Source organism: Ornithodoros turicata, chromosome 1, assembly GCF_037126465.1.
Source record: "Ornithodoros turicata isolate Travis chromosome 1, ASM3712646v1, whole genome shotgun sequence".
Classification (NCBI taxonomy): Eukaryota; Metazoa; Arthropoda; class Arachnida; order Ixodida; family Argasidae; genus Ornithodoros; species Ornithodoros turicata.
This window is the reverse complement of record NC_088201.1, coordinates 33,539,435-33,565,928: the sequence shown is the minus strand read 5'-3', so window position 1 is coordinate 33,565,928 and position 26,494 is coordinate 33,539,435. Positions and strand designations below refer to the sequence as shown.

Below are 26,494 nucleotides of genomic sequence, written 5' to 3'. Positions count from 1 at the left end.
AATGCCATGCTAAAGACAAGAGGGTTTCTGGGATGAGATGCGAGCAGCTCCCACCTGAAGTAGGCCCAAGATCCATGCTAATCCCACCCCCCGTGGGAGTAATAAGATAAAAACACTGATTGTTAACTACTGTTTGTTAACGTACAAGCTTTCTTGTGGGAAGGGAGTTGCCTCAGAGTTGCAACTCCCTTCCTACATCTCTACCGGTTCGCTGGATTTCTACCCATCTAAGCTTTCTTGTAGTAGCCTGCATTTCGTCAGGTACAAAAATTTTCAGGTACATTTTGTACCTGACGAAATGCAGACTGCTTCAAGAAAGCTTGTACGTTAATAAACGATATAATATCAGTGTTTTATCTTTTTATCACTAGTGTTGACCGCACTTGACAAAGTTTCTGCATTCCTCGATCGCGTCCAAATGTCCCAAAGACGTGTGACTAAAGAATAGATTTTACAAATTAATACGCCATTCAACAGTACCTGCTTCGCAGAACACCAGGTGTCACAAAAGCGAATCCTGCAGCTACATACTACGGACAATTTAAATGTAGAATATATTCCCCACATAGGAATTGAAGTCAGACAGAATTCGTGTACCTCCGGCTGTGGCTATCTCCTGTAAAGCGTGCTTTCACTGCATCAATACAATGTACGCAGGAGAAGCAACCAAGCAATACGGCTCTCCCCGGTCTTAGCGAGTGGATGTAATCAGGGTGTCGAACCGAACCCGAACCCGAACCGAAAACCGTACCCGAACCGTTATTTTTGCCGGAACCGAACCCGAACCGAAATTTTCATGACACTGTTGAACCCGAACCGGAGCAGAACCGTAAAAAATAATAGCGGTAACCGGTTCGCAACAAAACGGTTCGGACATAAAAGAAGTCAGCATAAGAGTTCCTCTCTATCCCCGAACGAAGACACATTAGTATCATCATCACGCGCCTATATCATAAATTTCAGAAATGTTCACCTAGCAGTCAGACGACGACGTATAGTAAGTATACTTTCAGCGTCTTTTCAACATGTTGAAGCGCAGTTGTCCTTGTGAGCGCCGCGGCTTGCGCCGCACGCACGCGGTGCGGCGTCTACTCTTCAGAGACCAGGTGCCACGCGGACGAATGAAACACGAATGGAGTAGGCCAGTTATATAGCTCTACAGGACGAATGTGTGATCAAATACGCGCCCAAGATTTCCCTTTACACGTGAGCAGCACAAATTAAGCAAGTCAGAAACATGAGAAGTGGAGAAGGAGCGTACGCAGAACGGTGCCTGTTTGATTGGTCGTGCTTTGAAAAGTAAATGTGGTTCTGCTTATTGGTAGCGCAGTTGTGTCGTCGTGACACATTGCCGTTGTGTTGTGGATTAACAAGTACACTGCTGTGAGCTCGGACAGAGTAAGGCTTGCAGGCTTATTTTCGACATGCTTCAGTACGGTTTCAGATCGATTCACGCTGCGAAGGCAGTGTGCCGGCAAGTACTGTCGTCTATGTTACGCAGTCCATCTTATTAGGCTTCCTTTAAGTCTATCTTGCTGGCACTGTGCGTATGAAAAAAGATATTTTGGGAACACAAAGTAGCAGGACTACACCGCTTCAACCGCGTGAACTCTAGTTGCAATAAGTGTTCATCCATTTCTCATTTCTCTCACTAACGGGCTACCTCGCCGCTAGAGACGTCAATGCAGACAACAGCAGTAAGCTATTAGCCACGCATTTCCTGATAAAAGCAGTTTTATGGAACATATATAACCGAAGCGTTGAACCGGTTCGCGAACCGGTTCGGGGCTGCGAACCGGTTCGATTTCTGGCCTGGCCGAACCGGAACTGAACCGGAACGAAATCAAAACAACGCGAACCCGAACCCGAGCCGAACCCGTATTTTTTGCGGTTCGACACCCTGGATGTAATATTCCTGCGCTGTTGTAATGCCGTATGATGATAGCGAGCAGATGTGCCCTTCCTGTTTTCTTGGATCCACACCTTCGGCAGACAGTAATGCACTGCAATTCAAAATGAAGGAGGCAGAAGTGGAGGCGACCATAACGGCAGCGACTAAATGATGAGACCGAGGCTCAAGCCTGTGTACGGAACATCACTAACTCCAGTGATGGCCACTAACTACTTCTACGGTAGTTTAACTATAACTACTAACTACTCAGCCACGGAGTAGTTTAACTAGTAGTTCAACTACTTTGCAGGGGAGTAGTTAAAACTACTTCTTTAACTACTATAATGTAGTTTAACTACATCTATAACTATTTAACGTTGTCCATCAACTCCAATCCCTTGCAGTGTTCTTGGACACCTAAGCATGAATCACAAGCAATGATAAACTTTGGCTCAAGCCATTGGTACGATCGTCAAATACAAAGCCTGATGCTGGTTATTTTTGTGAATACGTGATAAACCAAGTTGCAGAATTATTTCACTGCAAATGAGGCTTCGCTGGACAAGCATTAAAAGTGAAGATTTAGTACGTATGCACGACGCAATTGCTCTGCACCTCCGTTCTCATCAGACAAGCAGCTCAAGGTAAAAGTCGGAAGCACAGTCGTGCCGTAAAGCTTTCCCATGTCATCATCACTTCTTCATTTATTGTTGTTGTTGTTGTTGTAAAGCTTTCGGCAAAATCGGAAGCAGTTGGCACCTTCAGTAACCTAACTACTGTAGTTAACTACTTAAAATAGTAGTTTAACTAGTAGTTGTCACTACATTTCTGCAAGTAGTTGATAACTACTTTTTAACTACAATCTGGTAGTTTAACTAGTAGTTTAACTACTGGCCATTACTGACTAACTCGAGCCATCATAAGCCCATTTCAAAAAACCCCGAAGCACGAGTCACGCAGCACCAAAGGAGCGCCAAAACGTTCCAGTTGCCGTAACTCCTACCAAATGCAAGAGTACCTCACCATCCGAAACGCGCAGGGAAAGTTACCACGAGCGTTCAAAATATAAACCAATGTAGTTCCGTGCACATGGGCTTTGTCTTTCGCGAGCGAGTCGCGTACGGTGGAATGCATTCTGCATAAGCAGGTCTGTGGGGATGATCAAAAGACCTATTGGAGAGTCTCTCTCTCTCTCTCTTTTTTTTTTTCTAGTTTATGGTTTCTCTCGCTTACGCCCGTACTTTGTCATTGGTACAGAATGCGAAGTGATTTATGAAAGAAAAGTTATTCGTTGTAGTGCGATAAAATATGTACGCCCCATTAGCTTTCGATCGTGTCGGGGTCCGAGAATGAAGCGTAATGCCCCGTCAAGTGTATGCAAAGACTGCGGGAGGTCACGTCGACTAAGGTGAGATTGGTTCATTCCTTTGTTTCAACTGCGCATATCGAAGCAATTTGCATATACAGGGTGTTTCACCTAACGTGAGAAAAATGTCGTATTAAAAAAGTCTACTTGTCTGAACATCATGGGGTCAACGCTATTTATCTCGGAGGAGATTTTGTCATTACTTCTGAACACTTTTATCAAATTTAATTAGCAAGAAATTGAATTTTTCTAATTGATCTCCGGAATTTGCCAAGTCGCGCAAAGTTTGCCAAGTTGCCAGTGCGATGCGAGGACCGAAATTCTGCTGATAACGGCAGCATGGTTGCAACGCATAGTTCTCTGAAGTAAGAGCAGAAGGAAGCAAGAAGGAGCGGGTGACCGTTTTTCTTCCGCCCCATCTTGCATTAACTTGACCGTGAAAACTGAGCTCGGCCTGCAATTTGCGCGCCTCGGAACAACGGTTTTCCAATTTTTTCTCGGCTATTACCATTATAGTAGTAGTGAATGTATTTCGCAATAAGAATGGGTTAAATTCGGCATGCGCTTTCTCTCAAAAGAAAAAGAAAAGACGTGAGATTGACTTGGCAAATTTCGGAGTTCAGGGAAAATTCCAATTTTCGCGAATTAAATTTGATAAACGTGCTTAGAAGTCATGGCAAAATATCCCCCGAGATAAACAGAGAGTTACCCAGTAGAGTTGACCACCCTGCCCCAAAGCTGCGTGCCGAACCCATTAGAGAAGACCGCCCGTTCGGAAGTGTGCACGAATGAAGAACGACATTCTGTCAGGTTTTCACCGCGGAAGATGTGAAACCGATGGAAATTTACCGTCGGATGACATGGCGGTATGACAACCACAACAAATACATGGAGTGACGATGAGTGAGGATATTTACTACGAAATTTGAGGCTCACTACCACAGGGCACTCTAGTTAGTATGAGACGTGAAAGAATGAGGTCATCAATAATACTACATCAAGTGTTTGGTATGATATGAAACACTCATGGCCAGATAATGACAGTACACAAAGGCATAAGAGACATAATATGAGACCCGTTCTACGTAAGAATGGAAAGGAGACCAGTGTCCCTTAGGAATTCCAGGAACAAAAAAAAAAAAATAATAATAGTGCGTGACGGTGTTGCATGATATTGAGCACTACGTGGAGAAAGGAAGCACAGTCACCAGCGAAAGCTCTTGTGAGCGCCTGCGTACTCGCATGAAGCCTACAATTCGCCGGAAATGCCAACAATTGTTAATCGGTGGTTTAACCAATGTTTGCTTTAGCACGACAATGGACGCCCTCGCTCTAATATAGGTCGGTTTCCGGGTCGGTTTCCGAATTGAATGTCTCCCACACCCACCATCAGCGTTTCACTCTTTTGAGCTCTCAAAGACCACACTGATGGCACAAAATTTCAAAACGACGAATAACGAGGTGCATGATAGGTTACGCACACATCCGGATGACTTTTTTACAAGGTATTCACGCTTCAGAGCACCGTTGGTGACAGTGCATTATTATCAGGAGTGACTACGTTGAAAAACGGCCGCGTGTAATTACATCCGCACATGCAATATCGTTAGGGTCTGACTTTTTCGGGTTAAACCCGATTTCTGCCCGACTTCCAATCACGTATTACGTTGCATCACGTATCACGTAGATGATTTAGTAGTAATTCTATTCACACGTCTGGTGAAAATATTATTTGAGTGCAACAATAAACTATGCGAAGCACATATTACAATATGCGGTGTTTTGTGACGATAATTCGCGAGGAATGCATGTCTGACCAATATGTGCCCCTTTAATCTACGGGCTGTTCGCTGGACAGAAAGAAAGAAATAACCCGATAACACCCGATTGTATCAATAGCACCCGATTTCATTCCGAATTCCAGATTTGAAAATAGCACCGGACTCACCCCCCCCCCCACTCCCCCCTCCCCGAATTCGGGAGAGGCATTTCACCTGAAAAAGTCAGACCCTAAATATATAATTAATACAAATTCATTTGCGGTATTCATTTGAATCGTTCCCGTACATTGAAATACCGCATGCGTCGATTCAGCCATGCAAATTCGCTATCGTACCGTTCAAAGGTACTGTGCAAACAACGTCTGAGATTGACCTTGAGGTTTTTTTTAACATGTTAGTGTGCGAGCGCAATGCAGAAAAGTATATTTCAACTGGTACAACTTTTTCTTAATTCAATCTCAGAAGAGACTATATATTTTGTTGCTTCCGCTGATCTTGACGGGCTGACTGTGACCTTGTCAAGAAATCATTTCAAATCTCTTCGGAAGAAATCTCTTCCGTGGGATTTTTGGCGCACATATACCCTGCACAGATTCCTGGCCAAGGACCGAGTAATTTAAATATCAACGAATATATTAGGGGAAGTGATTTGGTTCTCCTTATTACGATTGGATCATGGGAGTCGAAGGAAAAGTTGTCAAAGGAAAAGTTGCACCAAATTGACGCGTTACAGCACGCGAGCACGAAAAAACGAATTGCACGAAGGGCGCTAAAAAGGTGATCCAACCAACAGCAGACATCGTCATTTGTGCCGCCTGCCTTGATTGCTTCGGCCGTTTCCATCAATAATCCCTCCGTAGGACTGGTTAGGTGTTGCTCTTCCAGCGCCGCCGTCGCCTAATCGACTTTCATCGCGCCATCAAGGCCAAACTTTTGGAGAGACGCCCATGTTTATGTCGAGAATCAAAATTTCGACAAAAATTAAATACGAGTTGACTGCAAATCGCAATACTTTGAGACAGCGGAACCACTCACAAAAACAGCGAGAGGTTTTTTCCCCCCTCTTCTTTTTAATTAAATACTCTCGCCCGCGACCCTCAAGCCTTGTTTGCTGTGCCTGCTGGAGTATGAAGGACTACATGTTGACAATAACGTGTTGTTTAAGGCAAACTCACTTACAACGTTGCTTTTGTAGTCTCTGTCTATCGAAGCGAAGACTCCTAAAACGAGAAGTAAATTGTTTGCATGAAACAGAGTCTACGTTGTCTTGACACTATTAAAAGTGACTAGGATTTCGACAACCGTTTGTATTTCGTCCCTTTGAAAGACTCGCCACATCCGACAATTGCCGAACATACTATATTACGGACTAGTTCATGTATTGACTTCGTGTCCATGGTTTCGTGCAGTTCAGACCATATTTAATGTAGAATGCATGTCAAATAGCGTGTGAAGCCAGACAAAGCGTGGCGATATCACGTGATGCGCTCGTTTAGGTCTCTCTCTTTCCACTTCCGCTTTCGGCGGCGTGACATGCCACGAGCGTGCAAAAATCGAAGCAATTTAATTCCATGCACACCGTGCCCTCAGCGACCGAATAGCGTGTACGGTAGTACGGTTTAATGCATTCTGTAAGTACAGATTTCGCCGGGATGACAAAAAAAAAAATCTGCAGAATTTTGTTTTTCTTGTTTAATAAGATTTTTTTCCTCTCTCAGGAGAACAAAAGATAATACAAAATTTTCTGCATATCTGGGCATATTTTGGACGGACCTACACGGCTGTCAATGTTGGTGGACCCAATAAAGCCTATAGGCTTAATACATTCCACCAAAATCACACACGTTTCAAATACGTAAACGGACGTAACTTTAAACTACGAAAGAAGCCAATATGTAAATAGCGGAAGGTTGCTGAAACTCGAGCCTGCGCTGGCATGTAAGCACTCAGCTACAGTTATGTGTTCTAGCCTTATAGGCTACCTCATTTCATTTCTTCTCCAGAATTCTTTGTGCAATGCTTCGAGCGACAGCGGGATATATCTCCCTGTAGCTCTCTTAAACCTGCAGTTATTTTTTGGCTCCGTATTCGTGTTTTAATAAACCTCAGGGTGCATCCTGATTGCGCTACTAGATTCAGATCCAGTCACCTTGAGACGGGATGGAATATTGATGTCGTCAGCGATGCCGTGTACTGTGAAGTATGGAGTTCGTTGCAATTATAACATCAAGGTCTTCATACTGGAAAACTGCGGAACTGTAGTGTCTTATGCCTGCAGCAAACTACAAGTGCCGTCAGCTATAAATATGAAAATATAAAGACTGAAAGCATGTATCTTCTTCATTCTGGTTTCTTCTTCCGCTTTCGTTCTTTTTGTACACTATTTCATGCAAACGTACGAATCCAACCTCAGGACAGCACAGATATTTTGCAAAAGCGACTACGTCTCGGCATAACTTGTATGGTTACCTCACTGGAGTTCGCTGGGAGAACTCGTTACCCACGTCTTCGCTCGTGCACGTAGCGTTTCGGGCGGCGAAGCGGAACTACCTTTATTGCACGCGCCTGAAGTGCATAAGCTCATAACTGAAGTATTCACTCTTATTGCTGTACGTGTTGGATGCAGGCGAGACATATCATCATAGTGTAAGAGCGTCTCCATCTGTAAATAAATTTGCGAGGGATCCTATACCGGCAACGTGTCAGGTATTAAACGAATTCCCCGCTTTACAGTACATGTCACGTACGTTATAAGCACCAAGGATTCAAACGGCAAACCAAACGGAAGATGTTAGGATGGCGGAAAGCCATAATCTTTTCCTGCTTTGCTCTATAATGCAGAGTGTACCTGTAGCAAGAGTGACCATGTGGAAGCTATCGGGCACGCCAACGTCCAAAGATCCCCCACCTGTATCCTGGACGCGTCCCTTCGTCCGCAAGAGGTGAGGGAACGCTTCCTATCCCTTCATCCCTTCCGGTGTCCTGACATGTCCTGGCATGCACCCCGAAGATTGTACCACCACTAGCACATCATGGGGAATGGCATGAACAAGGTACGTGCTCTAAGCTTTTCACACATTATAACAGAAAGAAGACGGTTGAGAGCGTCTGATTTTAATGAAACGAGACTTTGGTGCAGAAGACTGCACTTCAGGTTATAAAAACCTGAAGAAGTCTAGCCTTCTGCACGAAAGACTGGTTTCATGAAAATTAGATGCTCTCAACTGTCTTCTTTCTGTCGTGAATTTCTATCGCCGGATACTTGCACACTGCTTACACGTCACACATTATATGTCACCCATTAAAATTGAAAGGACTACGCAGTTTTACCTCTTTTATACGCTATCTCTGTACTCAGTGCGCAATAAGTGGACGTAACGAAAAACGTGCATGGTATGAAACAGACAAGGATTCTTCGTCGAAGGTGGAAACGTTTGGATCAAAGGTCAAAATTCTGAGAGAAATCCCAGGGACTGCAATCCCCCACACGATTTCTCGCTAATAAACAAAGTTAGGGTAACTAACTCTTTAATTCGACTGACCCAAGTAAAGGTCTCTTCGAAGAAGGCCGTGTAATATCGTTTGCCAATTGCTGCAATAATGCCCCTTTGAAGTGGATACAACATCGATACAGGATTATTTATTTTTGTCGCAGTAGTGCTATCACTTTTATGTTCCGTGTTGATAAGCTATACTGAACGCACAAGGTTACGTGAAAATCGGACGCACGGAGAGGTACAAATTCATAGCATGCATCGTTGTACAACCCCATCTAATTAGCCTGGCAGTTCTGTTTAATGATCAGCACTGCCATCTTTCATATCGCAATACGCGTTTAATCTTGTTAATTGAATCGAAAGTAATTTGCCCGCAGCTGTTCCGTTCTGTGAGTTCACACGTCCAACCGTAAAGCAAGCTCCAATAGAGAACCCCATCTTGATTGGGTACCGAGGAAATTGATCTCTCTATGCTCATTGCGAGCATCATCTCGCGAGCGCATGTTTGCCATCACTGTGCGTTCTTATATACGGGAATTATAGGAATATGAGAGTCGCGCATATCGTCATGCAAGTATACAACCAGGAAGCGTTGAATTTCTTGTTCTTTCTTTTTTTGTCGTACAGCGTAATTCGTTTGATGCACCGCGATATGTAAGAAATTATTTACGCTTAGGTATCGAAAATAGCGATTTTTTTTTCTTGTGCTATCTTTATCGGGTGCATTCTTACACAGTGACACACTCGCCCACACCCATCATCAAAGTTTAATTTTTTTTAATTTTTTTTGTTTATTATTGCCATATACACCACATGACCATCAAAGACCACATTGTTGGCACAAAATGTTAGGACGACGGTGAAGTCAAGAATGTGGTGCGTGCATATAGGTTGCGCACACATCCGAAAGACTTTGTTCCTCGCAAGGTGTTCACGCTTTAGAGCACTGTTGGTGCAAGTGCGTTAACAAAGGGGGGTGAGGGGGTCAGGCCTGGTCACGCTATGGTATCGTAGCTTTTTGTCTGTACTCCCTGCCAAACCATTGGTAAAATTGTAAAATAAATATTATTATTATTATTATTATTATTATTATTATGTTGAAAACCAAAGACATGTAATTTCACCCACATGCAATATAGAGTTAGTACAAAATCATTCGTTTGAATCACTCTCGCACATTGAAATGCCACATGCGTCGATTCAACCATGCAAATCCGCTATTCAGTTCAAACGTACTGTGCAAACCATGTCTGAGTCTGGCCTTGAGGTTTCTTTAACGTGTTAGTCTGTGAATGCAATGCAAGAGAGTATTATTCCAGTACAACTTTTCTTAATTCAATCTCAGAAGAGACCATACTTTGTTGCTTCCGCTGATCTTGACGGGCTGACTGTGACCTTTTCAAAAAAGCATTTGGCGATCTCTTCCGTCGGATTTTTAGCGTGCATCCGCCCTGCACAGATCCCTGGCTTCCTGGCCAAGGACCGAGTAAATCAAATATCAACGAATGTATTAAGGGAAGTGATTCGGTTCTCCTGCTTACAATTGGACCCTAGGAGTCAAAGGCAAAATCCACAGAGGCAGAACGTACATTTTAAGATAACTTGTACGCAAGTGCAAAGATATCCGTTACGGTATTTAGTCGTGCGTCGTTGCTGCCGTAATTCTCAGTTTTGCGTCTGGTCATAGCGTGCGAAGAATCATAGCGTTTTAGACGTCGTTGAATCCCAATTCGAGTGGAATGAAACAGGATCAGAAAGTCCTTCGAAACGGTTTACGAGCGCGGCAGAAAGTGAGATAAACGCTTCATAGGACGGAGCAATGAAATGTGCTAGATATATAAACGTTGCGGTAGAAAATCGAAGCTCAGAAAAGCTGCAAGGTCTGGAACACATGTCTATATAGAGAGGATTCGAGAGAACACCGAAGCGAATAGGTGTTACATGATTTTCCCACCGAGATGCACATACCGAATTTGAAATTTGTTTGGTGAGTTGTGGTTTATCACCAGAATTGACTGGTTACATTGCCAAGTGACTCACAAAACCTTTTTTTTTTTTTTAAATCAATTAGTCAACCCTTGGCAACCCAAAACAATGGCAAGCTCCTTCGATAACTGTCAAAGTGATTACGGTGCGCCCATTTTGTATAGTAATGGATTCGGCGCGTTGTTGTTGCAAGTTCATAATGAAGAGTGCGAACAACGGGACGAAATGGGAATTGAGTGCTTGTCCGTGTTTGCCTTTCGTCCCGTTGTTCGCACTCTGGATCATAAACATGCGCCCATTGTTGCACAGTCGCGGCAAATGAGAAAATGAGCGAGAAGAAAAAGAGAGGCGTATTCCACGTATAACGCAATTGGAGGATGCCAAATTTGGAGAACAGAGTCGCCTCCCTTCTTTTCTTTTTCTTTTTTTTTCTTGGTACTTGATAGAAATATAATGTCGTACGGCAGTCGAACGAAATGAAAACGATACGTCTACACGAAAGCCTTGGTGGTGTACGCAGATCGTATCTGGTTGGAGACCCTGGCCTCAGACTTCCCTTTGTGTCTTCAGCAGGCGTTCCAGTGGATAGTACAGGATGCAGCAGTCATAGTAGTCCACGTGTTTTGAAGCAGCGAAGATCGTACAGACCCTCCACGATGTTTAAACTCCGCATGCACGATCAGAAGTCACTGGACCCGTACCACATGTTGAGAAAAGGCAGACTGAGAAGTTATTTCAAGAGGCCGCTTTTGCTCATGCAAAAATGCCACTTGGTACAGGCGTACCCTCAAAGCAGCAGCAGCGGTGCTGTTCTGAAAATCATCAACCAGCAGAGCTTCGCTGAACAGCGTTCTTACATAGTGTGTTCTATATTCTGTGTAGGTTCTTACGTACTATGGCGCTACGGTCTAATTGTGATGGGAAGTGTGAAAAGTGCGTCAGAGTTCAGTTAACTTCTGCCAAACTGTCGTGGCAGCGCGAAACATTAAACGAGCAAGCTGGTGTGAATTCAATAATACGCCTTCCTGCTTGTTTTGTTTTGTTTGTTGTGCGGTTTCTCTTCTTTTTTTAAATGCCTCTTGGTCATCTTGAGGTTGGTTTTTCTATTTTCTTTTCTATTCACGAGCACTGGAGGAGCCTGACCCGAATTTGTGGGGTCTCACATTTCCGTATTTTTTATATCTCAATTAATCAATACACTTTCCTTTGAAGCGACGAAGACGTATTCTACGTATATGAGGATTTTGTCAACGATTAATCAAAGCTGGCACGGTGTTTATAGCGTTTGATTATTTATTTTTATTTTTTGCACGTGCGGTTTTTGAGGAGGAGTGCGTACGACTTTCGGGACTTCGGTTCGTGAACTGCTGTGTCCTGTGCTGTGTACTCGACCGTGTTCCCGTGAGAGTCCGCTCTAACGCAACAACTTCAAGCTTCGAGCACTTCACGCATTGAATTCTTTTGCTAGCGCAACTCTCTGCATGAAATGAGAGTTCTTGCGAACCACACTTTTATGACTAGTGCTCATAAAAGTAGAATGCAAGCAAGCTGGCGTCGGGGAAAATAAGGGGAATCCGTGAATTAAAGGGATATTAAAGTGCGAAAAGTGTCTCCGCGCGGAATAAAAGGTGCCGTTTCCGTGATACCACCGCAAAATGAACGCGATTCATCCGTTGCATACTTCGTGAGTTATGATCGATAGAAAAAAAAAAAAAAAAACGCAATTTACGCTTTCCCTCTCCTTCTCAAGATGGCCGGCAACGCGGGGCGGGATCTCATTGGTCTCCTCAAACGACCTGTCCAATTATCGCGGGAGATCGTTTGAGGAAACCAATCCGAGGCCTTTCCGCGTTGTCGCGCTTCTTGAGAAGGAGAGCGACGCAACCGATGAATCCCCTTCCTCTTGTGTGGGTATCAGGTAATGGCATCCTTCATTCCAGGAGGAGAAAGTTTTGTGCTTTGGCGCCCCTTTGAGGACATAGGAAATAGGAAACTTTTTTGTGACCCATCCAATCAGTGAACGATAAAGAAGCTGGTGTAGGTGCGGATAAGGTAACATTTCCTCGAGTTTGAGGGAAAATAGAGATACAAGACACGAGTTTTGTCCTGTGTACGTCGTGTTCTTTTTTGTATCTTCTCTTTTCGCTCAAGCTCCAGGCAATGTTACTTTGTAGCGGACGCTAGACGACGACAACGACGACAACGATGGCCACGCGCGTGGAGCACCCGCTTCTCAGTTCCACCGGCGTGGCCATGGAGATAGGCCACCGTCATCGCCTCTCCGTGGCATACCATCATCGCCGGTCGGGGCTCATGTAGAGGAAGACCACCGTCCTCTACAACTTTATTCGAATGATTATCGATGTCACGGACTTTTTGCGATTCTGAGGTGCGAATTCCAGGAACTTTGGAATTTCTAGTCAGATTCGGCGAGGTTCGCAAAGGTTCGCACGCTCGTGTTTTCTAATCGAAGATTGAAAACACCGTTATTGATGTAGCTTTTATACTTTAAAATATTGAGTTTGGAATCGAATGCTCCTAATATGCACGACGCACAAGAAAAGATAGAAACGTTGTTTGTTTGTACAACGTTGCCTTTCCGCCGCACCAGCACAGCTCGCCATGTGCCGTCCATGACAGGCCGCCACAAGCTCAAATAAACATATAACACGCAGTGAGGCCTACTGCGTCGGAATCGATACATACCGCCAGTACGTGGCGGATTCTCCACTCATAAAATACGCGCTTGATCATCCAGGAAGGTGATAGACGCGCATGCGCAATAAAATCGAACCTCGGCGAACTTTTTTTTTTCAATTTACCGGGTAAAAATGGGAGTGTCGCGAAGTTCTACGAATGTAAACCTCGGCAGGTTCATGACGAAACGGAGGTGGTCACGTATCGCGATATCCGTGTTACACTCTAGAAACGGATGAGTAAACGGTTGGTAGTGGCGTCTAAATCAGAATTTGACCACACAACACGATCATGGCCAGACTTGTACATATTTTAAGTATCCTATTTAAAGTACTGTAAACTTGTAAATCCTTTTCTCGGTATTTAGTATCTTACTATAGTTACTTTTTCGGATGAGTATTTTGTACTCTATCTAAAATACTTTTTCGGTATTTTCTACTCAGAACTGATTACTTTGTCAATCGTCTTGGCACTGCTGGCCAGGTTCGCACAGCCCTTCAGAGCTTTCGTTTGTTTGTTTTCCCGCTCTGATTCTGGTAAACTTATTCTCCATTTTGTCTTTGAGTGATACAAGGATACCGTCCTTTCTTCTTTCCTTTCCTTTTTTATTCTTAATAAACATATACCCTCCCCCGCCCCCGTCCGGTAGGGTTGATATATGTAGGGGGCCGCCTATATTCTTAGGTTGCACCATGGAGCCACCAAGCAGCCGCCTTTGCTTGCTTTGCGATATCTCGAGACCGTATTTTGAACGGATCTCCCAGATGATTTCCATCCCATGATCCCATTTTAGTGCAGTCCGAACCGTGCTTAACAAAAATAAAATAAAATAAATAACTTTATTTGGAAATGATGAATGGGGAGTTTCATCGCAAGGGGGCGATACTTTACCCCATTGCTGGTGTTGATGTGGGGAATGGAATAATGAGCCCCTTCACAACAAGGGAAAATTCGAAAAGTATCTTAAATGTATCTTAAATATTTTTTGAAGTATTTGATACTCTATTTTAAATACTTTTGTTTTAAAGTATTTTAAGCTGTATTTTGATTAGAATCAGCTCTCAATATTTGGTATCTTATTTTAAATACATTTGTGCAGTATTTTGTAAATGTCTGCTCATGGCTGATGAGCAGTCAGAATCATATCGCTCTGTCTCCTGACTCGCTGAGGACGAGGGGCGTGCGCCATTTTTGGTAACACTTTGCCTGGAAAGTGTTACAGAAAGGGCGCACACCTCCCGTTTTCGAGACTGAAAAGACAGAACTACATTATTCTGAGTGCGTCTTAGCCGTGTTTTTAGAGTGTAGTTATGGGAAGTTAAATGAAAGCTTCCTTCATTTCCTAGACAGTAAGAACCATACTAGGTGCGAGTGGGTACGTGTAATAAAACACGAGACACCGTGAATTCCGAGTGCACATTCCAACTGAAGCGCACTGAGGTTGCAAAATGCACAGGGAGGTTGTCTAAATGTCAGTGGAGGAGGAACCCTTGAGGGACAGCAAGGCTCATCCAACAGGTCTATTTGACAAGTGACACCTGCTACCTATCGTAAAGGCGTGGACTTCATGAGCAACGAACATCGTGACGCTGTAACGTTTGGCCGCAACCACACCCTATAACCCCGCTGCTCTTCTAACGCCTGTATCGCACAGTTTCCAGTATAGGAACGAGTAATTCATTCATCCATATCATCGTCATCATGTATCTCTCTCTCTCTCTCATTCAAAGTGTCACGTGGGAATACGTTTACCAGACAGACCGAGGGCTGTTCCAATAACGACACTTCTTGCTCCACGCCTAAACCGCGCCAGCAATACCTCCCATGTTATTAAAGCCACAACTTTATATAGGGTCCACCAACGTCGACAGTAGGTGTAAGTAAGTCCGGCCGTAACGGTTGTGGACCAAAGACCAGGATCGGAAATTTGCCGTATTTAAACGCGTTCGGCAGAGTGGCCGAAAAAGCAGCCAATAGTTACTTTATCTGTTTTTTCTTTTTTTGTCCACTTTATTTGGTGACCTACGGATTGAGAAAGCACAAGGGAAACTACGCACATCAAAAGCGTTTTCGAACAGCCTGTGACGCGTAAAAAATTAAACGAGAAATTGCGGCATATCTGATGGTGAGGAGCACCTCTGCATGCAGGTCTTGCCCGGTGTCTACATCGGCAATTTCCGGGACTCAAAGGACCCCGAGCAACTCCGAGCCAACAACATCACCCACATCATCTCCATTCATGACACTGCGAGGAAACTACATGAGGTGAGACTGCGAAAAGGCCTTGCTGTAAATGTTGCGTGGAAATAAGTAGCTCTAGAATTGATTGCCTCGTTGATAATGATGGTGATGACGGTAATAAAAAAGATACGAGATGTAGGCCTCACTTAACGTGGGGCTGGCTACTCAAGAGCGATTTGCATCGCACGACTGAAAAATCTTCAAATGAGGTCTCCTTCTCTAGGATCTTAAGAAACGATGTGAGTTGACGCCGCGCAGCTTCTAGATGGACGGCAGGGTAGTCTCCCAACACCTTCACTACGTTAAATGGTGTATTGTTCATTTTGTCTGGAGCTTTTCGCAGCGCTTGCAGACTCGTCGAGCACGTCGATGAAGTTGCGACACCAATGTTATGCAGAGACGCCTTAAAAATTGATTGCTTTTTTTTTCTTCGTGTGCCCTTTCCTTCTAGCTCTGATATACAACACGTTATATCCAACCACTATTGACCGTTATTGACACAGAACGAAAATAGAAGCAAGCATTCCTGATCCAAGCAGCACAATGTACTGGAAGTGGAGTGCATTAGGGGTGGACGGTATGTGTCTTATCAATGTTCTCTAGTTTCATGAATCTGTTCAAGGCCTTTCATCTACCCGTCCACCCCTATTGCACTCGACTTTCAGTGCATTTTGCTGCTTGGGGATAGTCTTGAACACCTTGCGTTACCTTATCTGCGTTCATCTATTGCTCAAATCCCAAATTTCACCATATTCATGTTCGATTTTTGCTAGCAGAGAGAGCACATACAGAGGTACGTTCAAAACATGGTAGAAACGACCAGGCCCACGCGTTACACAGTTCGGGATTGCCGAAGTCCGTTACAGCTTAAGGTGCTAACAGCCAAAAAATCGTACCTCCCAGAAAACAAGTCCCCACGAGTTTATTCGATTACGCATTTCTGGCACAGACACCTCCACACACTGCACTCCTTATTCGCGGGAGGAAAAGGATGCCATCAACGGACGGTGGGTAGAGCACGGTTCTTCGTTCTTGGAGTACATAGCCAGCTGCGTCAAATCTTCTTTCGCTGTTTTTGCTCTCCCCACAAGACATTCTATAAACACATTGCCAACCAGCCTTTTCTCCTGATTGCGGAATATCATCGCCATCAGCAGTGCGAGGATGCACAGTCCGCCTCTCTTCTTCACTGAGCATTTGGAGCTGGTGGAGGTTAGGCGACTTTGTGCGCTGCGGAGACCTTTCAGACTTCATTCATTTTCTGTTCTTTGGTGTAGCAAAAGACGTCCTAATAATGGCTGGTGAAGCAAAGCCCAAGCAGGGCACGGGGTCAAAATCTGTGACAGCCCCGGGCCGTGCAGGAGGTCCACGAACCAGACCGCGTCAATTTCGAGTCTTAATGTAAAACAATTCAGCCGCCTCTCTTCCTGGCCGAGTTGAACGACAGCCCACGATGCTAGTTTTGTTTAACTTGCAATTTGAACAGGAACTAATGGGCTCTTTTATGGGTACACCACTTTCGCCGGATCCGATCCCTAGGTTGTCAAAGACGTTCGTTGCGGCACTGACCTGTCGGACAACAACAGTTAAATCGTGACTATGACATGGGGCGATTCGCGGCTGGAGAGCACAGTACCCTACCCCATTATACAGTCGACCCCCGCTTATCCGGACTTCATTTATCCGGATCCCGCGGTATCCGGACAAAAGGCGCGGGAACGGATTTTCCTCCATGTATTTTGTTCTCGTTTATCCGGACTTCAGCTTCCGGACTCGGACAAGAATTCAAGGGAACGAAAGTCGAAAATTCTTGTAATCCAGCTTCAGTTATCCGGACTACCGTGAGTAAGAGGAGACGCTGACCCCACTTCGTCACCCTTTTCGCTGTTTCGGGGTTATTCCCGTCACACGTTAGGGACCTACATTCCTCCGTAGGGGAGACAACCGTGCACGATGACCCCCTTTTCTATTGGTGTGCGTTGGGGCACGTTGACCAATCGAGTCATTTGGAAATATCTCGAGGAACTGTCCGGTTCTAGAGGGGGAGACTCCAACCCGAAGGCCTGCTGCTTACGGCCCGTTGAGCTGCGATTCCTGATGCAGAGGCTCACTGCGACTGCCGTAGATGATGCTGCGGTTTCTGACTACGTTGACGTTGATAAGGATGATGACGCGTGTGCAGCTATGACTGATGACGGTGTGATTGCTGCTGTTGCCTCCTATCATGTGCAGCAAGACGGTGCCGATGACGCCGGTGAGAAACAAGGCTCGAATATTGACGCTTTGCGACCGCACTGACATTCTTCGAACAGCGCAACAGCGTGGCTCAACTCTATGCAATTAGCAAAAGTTTGCAGGAATCGAGTGCCTACACTACTATGTAACAGCTGTCATTGACGAGATTTCTGTGTTTTAATTCAACCTTGCTCTGTAGGTCGTCTCTATTCGGTCGTTTCATTTATCCGGATGCCCCGGTATCCGGACAATTTCGCCGGGAACGTCACCGTCCGGATAAACGGGGGTCGACTGTACATACGTGACAGTAGATGTGAGACGTTTCCGACATACACATTGCTGGGAACAAGAAAACGGGACGGAGTATTACATCTCGCGAGCAGGCAACAAACGGGTTCCGATGTTTCACTTCGCAAATTGGAGTGGAATTTTAGGGTATAGTTAATTCTCGGCATCATTGGTGATAGCTTAGAGCGACAGCGAAAGACAAAATGACACATGGAGTGGTCTTCTTTTTGATGCGATGGGCGAGGCCATGTATGTAAAGGATTGGCTGCACGGGTCTTTCTTTTTCTGGGGCGGCGGCAAATTGCTTTTGAAGAAGCATGTTGCGGGCTGTTGTCGTGGTGAAATTCGAAGGACATTCGGAGGCGCTCAACTTGACAACTTGAAGGAAAGCGCTTGAGGGCGTAAAGTAAGGGCTATATAGACTTGCGAACGGAGAAGCGAATGAAAGACTACACGATGACTATCTTCACTGTCTTGAAGTCACAGCCGGGGCACGGAAGAGATGGCTCTGTGATGATGATTGAAAGAAAAAAATTGGGATGGGGATAGGTGGCTCTGTGAAATAGCTTGTCCAGTTCATTCAGTTTCCTATGAATAAAACGCTACTGGCCATCATAAACCTTCCACTTTTATTTACGCACGTGCTAAGCCGTAGTGTCTTGTTGCATATTCTATTAAGTTTTTTCTTTTTACAAACAAATTTATGTAAACCTAACCCTGCAATGACCAGCGTCTAAAGGTTCCAGTGTAATTAAAGAAAAGTGTTACAGCATAGGCACCTCTGCATGCCTCTTGTGTTACGCAGTCAGAGCATGCTTTTTGGTCACCGTAGTTTTAGATTTTGTGAGCACTTGAGTTGGCTTGCATGACAAGCTGCCAGACGCTGCTAGCGGTTCCTACGCCCCCTTGCGTATTTAGGGTTGGATGGTACATGCCATCAGTCTGATGTTGTAAATAAGTGCAAATAGCCGCATGAATACACTTCAGCTATGAGTTATATCTTTCATCACAAGATGTTGGTACAGTGGGAGGCTCTGGCTCTTAATGTTACATTGATAATCAGCTGCCCTACTTCGAAGGAGAATGAAGCTGTCACAGTTAACTATTAATAACTAGGGCTCTACCCATGAATGAATGACGACGTGCACATTTATGTGGAACCGATAGACCGTTCTGAATGTCACTACACAAGTAGCATATAACACAATAGTAATAAAAGAGCGAGAGCGAGAGAGCGAGGGGCTGATTAAAAATGCATTTGTGTGGATTTGTGTGGGCGCTGTCTCCATCTTCGCTCTTACATGCATTGTAAGTCACTCTACAAATGTAACAACGTGTCTCGGAAGGAGGCGAGTCGGTGGCGGAGCTATACGGCCAGGAATCTTGACAGGGAGGAAAGGCAATCAGTGTATACATTTTCTTACATTTTCTCTCATGATATCAACCTAATGAAGCAAACACATCGATAACGTGAACATGCAGTTAAATAATTTATGCAACTCCACCTTATCCGGTCAACAGGACAAGGAGTACCTCTGCATCCAAGCATCGGACACACCCGGACAGAACCTGACTCAGTTCTTTTCTCAGTCCAATGATTTCATCCACAGTGCAAGGTTCAATGGGGGCAATGTGCTTATCCATTGGTGAGTAAGACTCCACAACCACCTTTTCTCGCTGTATCAAGATACGAAGAACGAAAGCCACCAAGTAGTGTGCAAGCTTCAGCCTTGCGCCAAGGTTATGCAATAACTCGCAGTGACTAGGGGCCTTTGTTCAAGGGAAAGTTCGCTCTCCATGGTAATTTAGATAAATATGTGCGGTAGGAGCCATCTGACTCCAAACAGCTCTCCTGCGAGCCCTTGCGCTCGCAATCGATGTATTTCGAGAAGAGTTACACGTAGTCTGTCGTGAAAGCCGGCAGCGGAATCGCACCCCACTGACGTCGCGCATACGAGGTCTCGGCATAGGGATTTCAAACTTTCAAACCGTGCGGATTCCAGTGATTTTTAATGACAATAATTAACTGTATACCGCAGCTAATTCGGCAAATTAAGGATTGCACTACCTGTAGAAAGAAAAATCTACGAACTGATGGTTGTAGAGCCTTTAAATCTATACCACACAGAGAGCTGTCTCGCAAAGGAGAGAAAAAAAGTCGAATACTGTGGTTTGCACCTCGGTTGTCAGATGACTTGCCATTTATTTAACTTCGTGTATGTGCGCCGGCAAAAGGACTGGGAACGGTGACAAAATTAAACTTCCCTGTGACGTTGCAATTTAGGAAATGTAATAATTAAGGTACTGAAAATACTACCCCAAACATTTCACTAGCCAAGTTGGGGGAGCGTTAATTATGCGAGTAAATATTACAGCACGGGAATGACATGTCATCCCCGTGCTGTAATATTTACGCAACCAAACAGTCCGAGTCTTGGTTCGACATATAATCAAGGCAATTGTACGGTCATGTTCACTGCTACGGCCAGGGTCGGCGAGATGGGGGAGAGGGTCGGAGATGGAGCCCCGAGGTCTGGGCCTCTTCAGTGGCACGCCCGACCCAAGGCCCGACGGCTGCTAGCACCAGGTGACGTGAGGAGGGGAGCCCGGCAGGACTCATCCGGAGTCATCCCCGGGGCCCGCAATTTCTCTCGCCGGCCCTGGCTACAGCGTAAGTTAAACGTTCACCGAGAGATGCGACGAGTACATGCAAACGCACATGTAACCATTTTGTAACAGCAATAGAATCACAACAAGGGGAGGTTTTCTTCTTGAAAACAAAAAAAGTAAAAAAAAAGCTAAGTGGTGAAGGTCGGAAAGTGGAAAATCTAACGATTCGGTGAAGGCAGATAGAAGCAAAAGCATTAGGGTCCGATCTGCTGCTATTTCGAATAGAGACTGTGATTGTCCATATTTTGGGGTATCTGCAGTGTTGCAATGTAATGTTGAAAAGAGCAGCGTGAATTTGTGTTTTCTTCCTCGTGTTAGCCTTGCAGGTGTCTCAAGAAGCGTCACTATCGCCGTAGCATATGTCATGTCCGTGACGAGCCTCAGCTGGCGGGAGGCCCTCAAGGCCGTCCGCGGCGCGAGAAGTATTGCCAACCCAAATTTTGGCTTCCAGAAACAACTCCACGAATTTGAATGCAAGAAGCTTTATGAGGTCAGTGTACTATGTCTTACGGTATCTTCCAGTCTGTACCTGATGAAATGCAGTCCACTGCATGAAAGATAATAAACGGTAGTTTCAATGCTTCATCTTTTTATCAGTCTGTACGATTATGCAAATTTAAAAACGTTGAAAGTGAAAAACAGTGCAGCTCATGGGCTTTACTGGAGAGTCCCGCACAGTTTGATTCCGAAACTACATTGAAAATTTATTCATGAGCACTGTAGACGCACAGCAATGAAAGTTTCATTCATCACAAACTGGAGCAGCTTTTTTTTTTTTTTATTCATAATCCTACATCGCCAAACGGCATTACAGTAGGAGAGAAGTTATCGTAAGGCACAATTCAAAAGAAATCTGGATAATCGGCCATACTCCACCGAAAAGGTTCTTGGGTGCTGGCCAGCAAATCAGCTCATACCTGCCATGCGCGCCCTTGTGCAATTTCTCGTCTCGACGGACCTGTTTGACACATTGTGACACTCTTTGTTTTTAGTGCCTTGAGACTTCGCTTTTGGTGACAAGCTCGCTGATGATGTTCTCATTTATTCTTTCAAAGCGTTTCAAAGCGTCGAGGTTAGTGTAGTTTCCCTTTCTTTTATTAATAACGCGTCCTGGAGTAGCCAGTCCCGAGTGGCTCGAGACTACCATCTCCATTTTTTTCTTTTAAAATCAATCAATCAAAAGAAACTGATAACACGACACATATTCAACATTATTCAGCATCACTCCTGCACAGTTGTTTATAAAATAAGTCAACACTATAGGCTGCTCAACTAGAGCTAGACAAGCGCGGTTCCACCGTTCTACCGTCCAGGGGAAAAAAGAAAATTTAAGAACATCTGTCCTCCTATTATATTCACATATCTTTTGAGCATGATCAATCCTAGTTGACCTGTATGTTGGTGTTTGCAAATACTTCGAAGGGGTCAAAACGGTCTGGTCGTGATAATTACTGTAAAAAATTTTAGACGAAGGTTCTTTCTACGTGTTGGCAGTAAAGGTCATTCCAGCAATGTTTTCATTTCGGTAACACTATCAGCGATACGATACCGATTGCACGCAAACCTGGCTGCATCATTTTATATTATTTCTAGTTTACTTGTACAGGATGAGTAATTTGTGTCCCATAAGATACACGCGTATTCAAGTGTCAGTCTAACGTGTGTAAAACACATTGTCTCCTTGACCTTGGTAGGTGCATTTTTAAAATTCCGTATTACTAACCTTAACGTGCGACTTGCTTTACCAACAGTATATCTAATGTGGTTGTTCTACTTGAGGTCGCTACAAAAAAATGACGCCTAGATATTTGTATTCCTGGACTCTTCCAAGAGGGGTCCTGTCAAGAGTGTATAACCCTGTGAATGGGCTTTTGCTTCTAGTAAATGACATTAACTTGCATTTGTTAAAATTTAAAGGAAGTCGCCAAGTGTCAGACCAGTTGAATATCTCATCTATGTCTTCCTACAAGGCAACAACATCTCCGTGGCCGCGAATTTCCCTATACAAAAGACAATCATCTGCAAAGAGCCGTATTTTCGAGCGTATATTTTTGGTCATGTCATCTCATTAATATATATTAAGAACAATAGCGGCCCCAGCACCGATCCTTGGGGGACACCAGAAGCTACCCCAACAGTATCAGACCTAAAACCATTGATAACAACACACTGTTCCCTGTTGGTGAGGTATGCCTGAAGCCATGCTAGGATATCATCAGTAATCTTTAAAGCAGGTAATTTATGTAGTAGCAGAACATGAGGCACAACATCAAACGCCTTCCCAAAGTAAAAAAACACTGCGTCCGTCTGGACACCATTATCAAAGGAAAATACCAAATCAAAATGGAGGTCGATCAGTTGAGTTGAAGTTCACATACCAGAGCGAAAATCATGCTGGGACGGCGAAAAAAAAAAAATTATTACAAGTCAAGTGTTTTATCATGTTACTGTAGATAATATGTTCAAGCATTTTAGCTGACACGCACGTTAGTGAAATAGGTCGATAGTTATCAACCTTGAATCTGCTACCACTTTTGAAAACCGGTACAACGTTTGCACACAACCAGTCATGAGGTAATTCCTGACGTGTCACGGAAGCGTCATACAATAACATAAGAATGTAGGAATAATAGGACGAGATTTTAAGACAACAGTAGGCAAACCATCGGCACCGCCCCAAGAACACGCTGACATCCACTCATCCTGAGGATGTCATTGCAGGGCAGCAGTGAAATCCTGGGAATATCCCCACATGATCCTGAATTTGTTAGAAAAGTGTTAGAATGAGACTCCAGAGATGGTCCTAGGGACAACATCTGGGGACAAGACTGGGATACTCTCAGGAGCACTATAGGATCATGTAAAATCCTCTAGATCTGCTTTCATTTCTCACTTTTAGAAGTTAGCAGACGTTTACAGTGGAAACGGACTCTCTCTCTCTTGCAGTTTTCAACCTCGGCCACCAGCTTGTCATTTTCCGTCTCTCATTTTTGATTCTTTTTCGATAACGAACAATGGTTGCAGTGGTATAAAAAGCAAAAAATAGAAAAGGTCATGTGCCACTAAGTGTAAGACAAAGACAGCCGACTTTGAAAGGAATATCCAACAGTGGCATTTCCTTTCACAGATAAAACATATACTATATATTGCTTATCTTGCGAACTTCCGCATGTGCGAGAGTCCTCCTAGAATCTCAGTCAAAACGAAGGGTTAGATAACTAAGTTAAATTCAATGTCATGTATAAGCAACACACCAGTGACCAATTCCTCGGAGTATAAGGATACAACCAACGTAACGTCCGTGTTTCCTACTTAGTTGATTTAAAACATCCACCGAAAGTCAAGCACGCGCTGTAATATGCCATCACTTTTCTGTATCTTCCACGGAAATGCTCCGTGGAGCATCCCGTCAGGGACCTTGTACGGATGTTCATGGCAACAAGATCACGATGGGAGGTCTAGCAAGCTATATTTTATCGCAGATTGAACCCAGTACATGGAGTATCCGTTGAAATCATTCAATTTGTATTTGTACCACTGTATTTTGTATTTTTCTTTGTAGTATTTTTGTAGTTTATACATGATCTCTGCTGATTTGGTTGAGTGTGGTTATGACAAACAAACCGAAACACTAATAAATGGACGCAGGCATAGAAATGCACATCGCATTAATAAATTAATTTAGTTCTCCTATATATGTCCTCCGGCTGGCGGCCACAGGATGTAGGCAAATGACTATCACTGGAAGATCCCATGATGACATTCACCGGATCTCCTCCGGACATCCCATCACGGACGAGGACGCGATGACACTTTGAGAACGTCCTGAGGATCGCTGGTGTTCTTGGGGCGTGTGCTTTACGCAGGGACTGGACCAAATGCACAATTCCGTTGTAATCTAATCTAATTGGATGCACTGGTTTCAAAACCTGCGAATAGTACGACGGTAGAACTACGTTAGAGGTTAAATTAGTTCCCACAGAAACAAAGTGCTCATTTCAAAAATTCGCCTTTTCTGGGTCAGTAGTGACCAAACTATCACCGCTTTCCAATGCCCATTCGTGGCACCCAACCCTCCTCTTCAGATTTGTTTCGGTTTGTCTACCAACGTCATGATGACGTTTCTCGGGTAGAGGCCTATCACTGTGTCGAATGAATTTTCAGAAATCCTTGGGGCTTTCCTTTAAATTTAGTGCCAAGTAAATTTAAGTAGTCATTCTTTGAATTCTTCATGCCTTCCTTGATTTGTTCTGAGAATTCCTTAAGTTTCGAACGCAGCTCATCAGTCGGATGTTTACGATGTTTCAAAAGAAGCCTTTTATTTCTATTTATCATCCTTCTTAAGTCAGGATTGACCCAAGGTTTACGGAAACGTCGTCTTCCTGACGCAACCTTAGAGGGCACATAAGTAGCAACCAAAGAATACAGTTCATCTTTAAAATTTCGCCATATTTCTTCACAATTTCTTAAAGTTTGCATAGCAATAAGCTCTGGGAGAATGTTAGTCAATGCATTGTTAATACTCTCATAGGCTCCACTGTTATAGAAATAAACTTGGCGACTCTCATAACTAGTGACACGTCCTTCTGGAACAAGAAAATGGGCTATGACTATTTCGTGATCACTAATACCAGGGCAACAACATTCGAAATAGACTCAGTATGATTGCAAAACAATAAGTCTAAGAGTGACACATGATTTTCCACTGAACGCGTGGAGAAAGATACAAACTGAGACAAATCATATTGGGATATTTATCCAACTCGATCAGTGATGGGGAACAGGATGACTGCAGTATCAACTTTCTATCAGCTCAAGCGGCTTCATGTAAATTAAAATCACCACAGATTATAAGAAAATCGTCCCTATATAATTACTGACAGCGCATCTGGCAGCTCAGAAAGCAATAACGAACGTATGTTCAAATGGGGGGGGGGGGGGAGGTTATAACAAGAACATAAGGCAGCTGTACGACCTGTCGGCAATTGAATACGGCACCATGTCATTTCAGCCAAGCTAGCTGGGAATTCAATATGCCAACTGGGAAGAGGTTGGTCTACAAGCAGAAAAACACCGCCGCCGTGACTATGCCTGTCTCGACGACATACAGTATAACCACGTGGTATAACCACTGGGAAATACCATACAATCAGGTACCGTATCGTCAAGCCAAGATTCACTACCGAAAGCTATAGTAGGTACACTACAAGCTGTAAAAGCAAAAAATTCGTCAACTTTGCTGCAGCGGCAGTTCACAGTTGCTAAGGTCTCCTTAGACCCTGTCTCCCACGTGTAGCTATGCATTAACCTCGTTAACCTCGTTTTGAGCAAGTTCCGGCGATGTACGGCGGAACCGAACGTTCAGAGCCAGTGATAGGCAGAGCCGGCTCTGCAAACGTTGAGTGACTCTTTTGCCGATCACTTGTGGTTCGTGCTTCATCAGTACTTCGAGCGGATCATGTGGAGATTAGGCTTTAATATCACAATTGCAATGTGCTCCCTAAAGGCAATAATTAAAAAGTTGATTAGAATATCTTAATTAGTCACATAGTTGAGAAAAAAATACAGTTTCCTAGTAGCAGCCCCGTCGAGTAATCCAATGACAAAATTAAAAGCGTCCTAAGGCAACTCCCCTTTTTATGAAAATTTTTTCAGCTAAAAAGAAACACATTTTTACTGCGGCGTGTTCCGCAATGAATAAAATGAGATCCTGCGAAACAACGACGAACACAACCTCAGCACGCGCGCGAGACCTCCATTCCGCACACCTTTCAAAAATCCTCCCTTCTTGGAAAGAGCGCATCGGAGAACGAGCGAAGGGCGAGGGTAGTCGTGGCGTAGC

The 26,494-nt window shown here is 44.2% G+C and overlaps 1 protein-coding gene across 1 annotated transcript in view; it reads left to right on the top strand.

Moving 5' to 3' along the window:
• LOC135377939 (dual specificity protein phosphatase 22-B-like) overlaps nt 1-26,494 on the top strand; it is a 55,373-nt gene that overhangs the window by 22,907 nt on the left and 5,972 nt on the right. Inside the window, exons 2-5 of the mRNA XM_064610719.1 lie at nt 7,880-8,091; nt 15,367-15,483; nt 19,504-19,628; nt 20,971-21,142. Coding sequence (XP_064466789.1) covers nt 8,071-8,091; nt 15,367-15,483; nt 19,504-19,628; nt 20,971-21,142 — 435 coding nt within the window. The 5' untranslated portion in view covers nt 7,880-8,070. The remainder of the gene's footprint in view (nt 1-7,879; nt 8,092-15,366; nt 15,484-19,503; nt 19,629-20,970; nt 21,143-26,494) is intronic.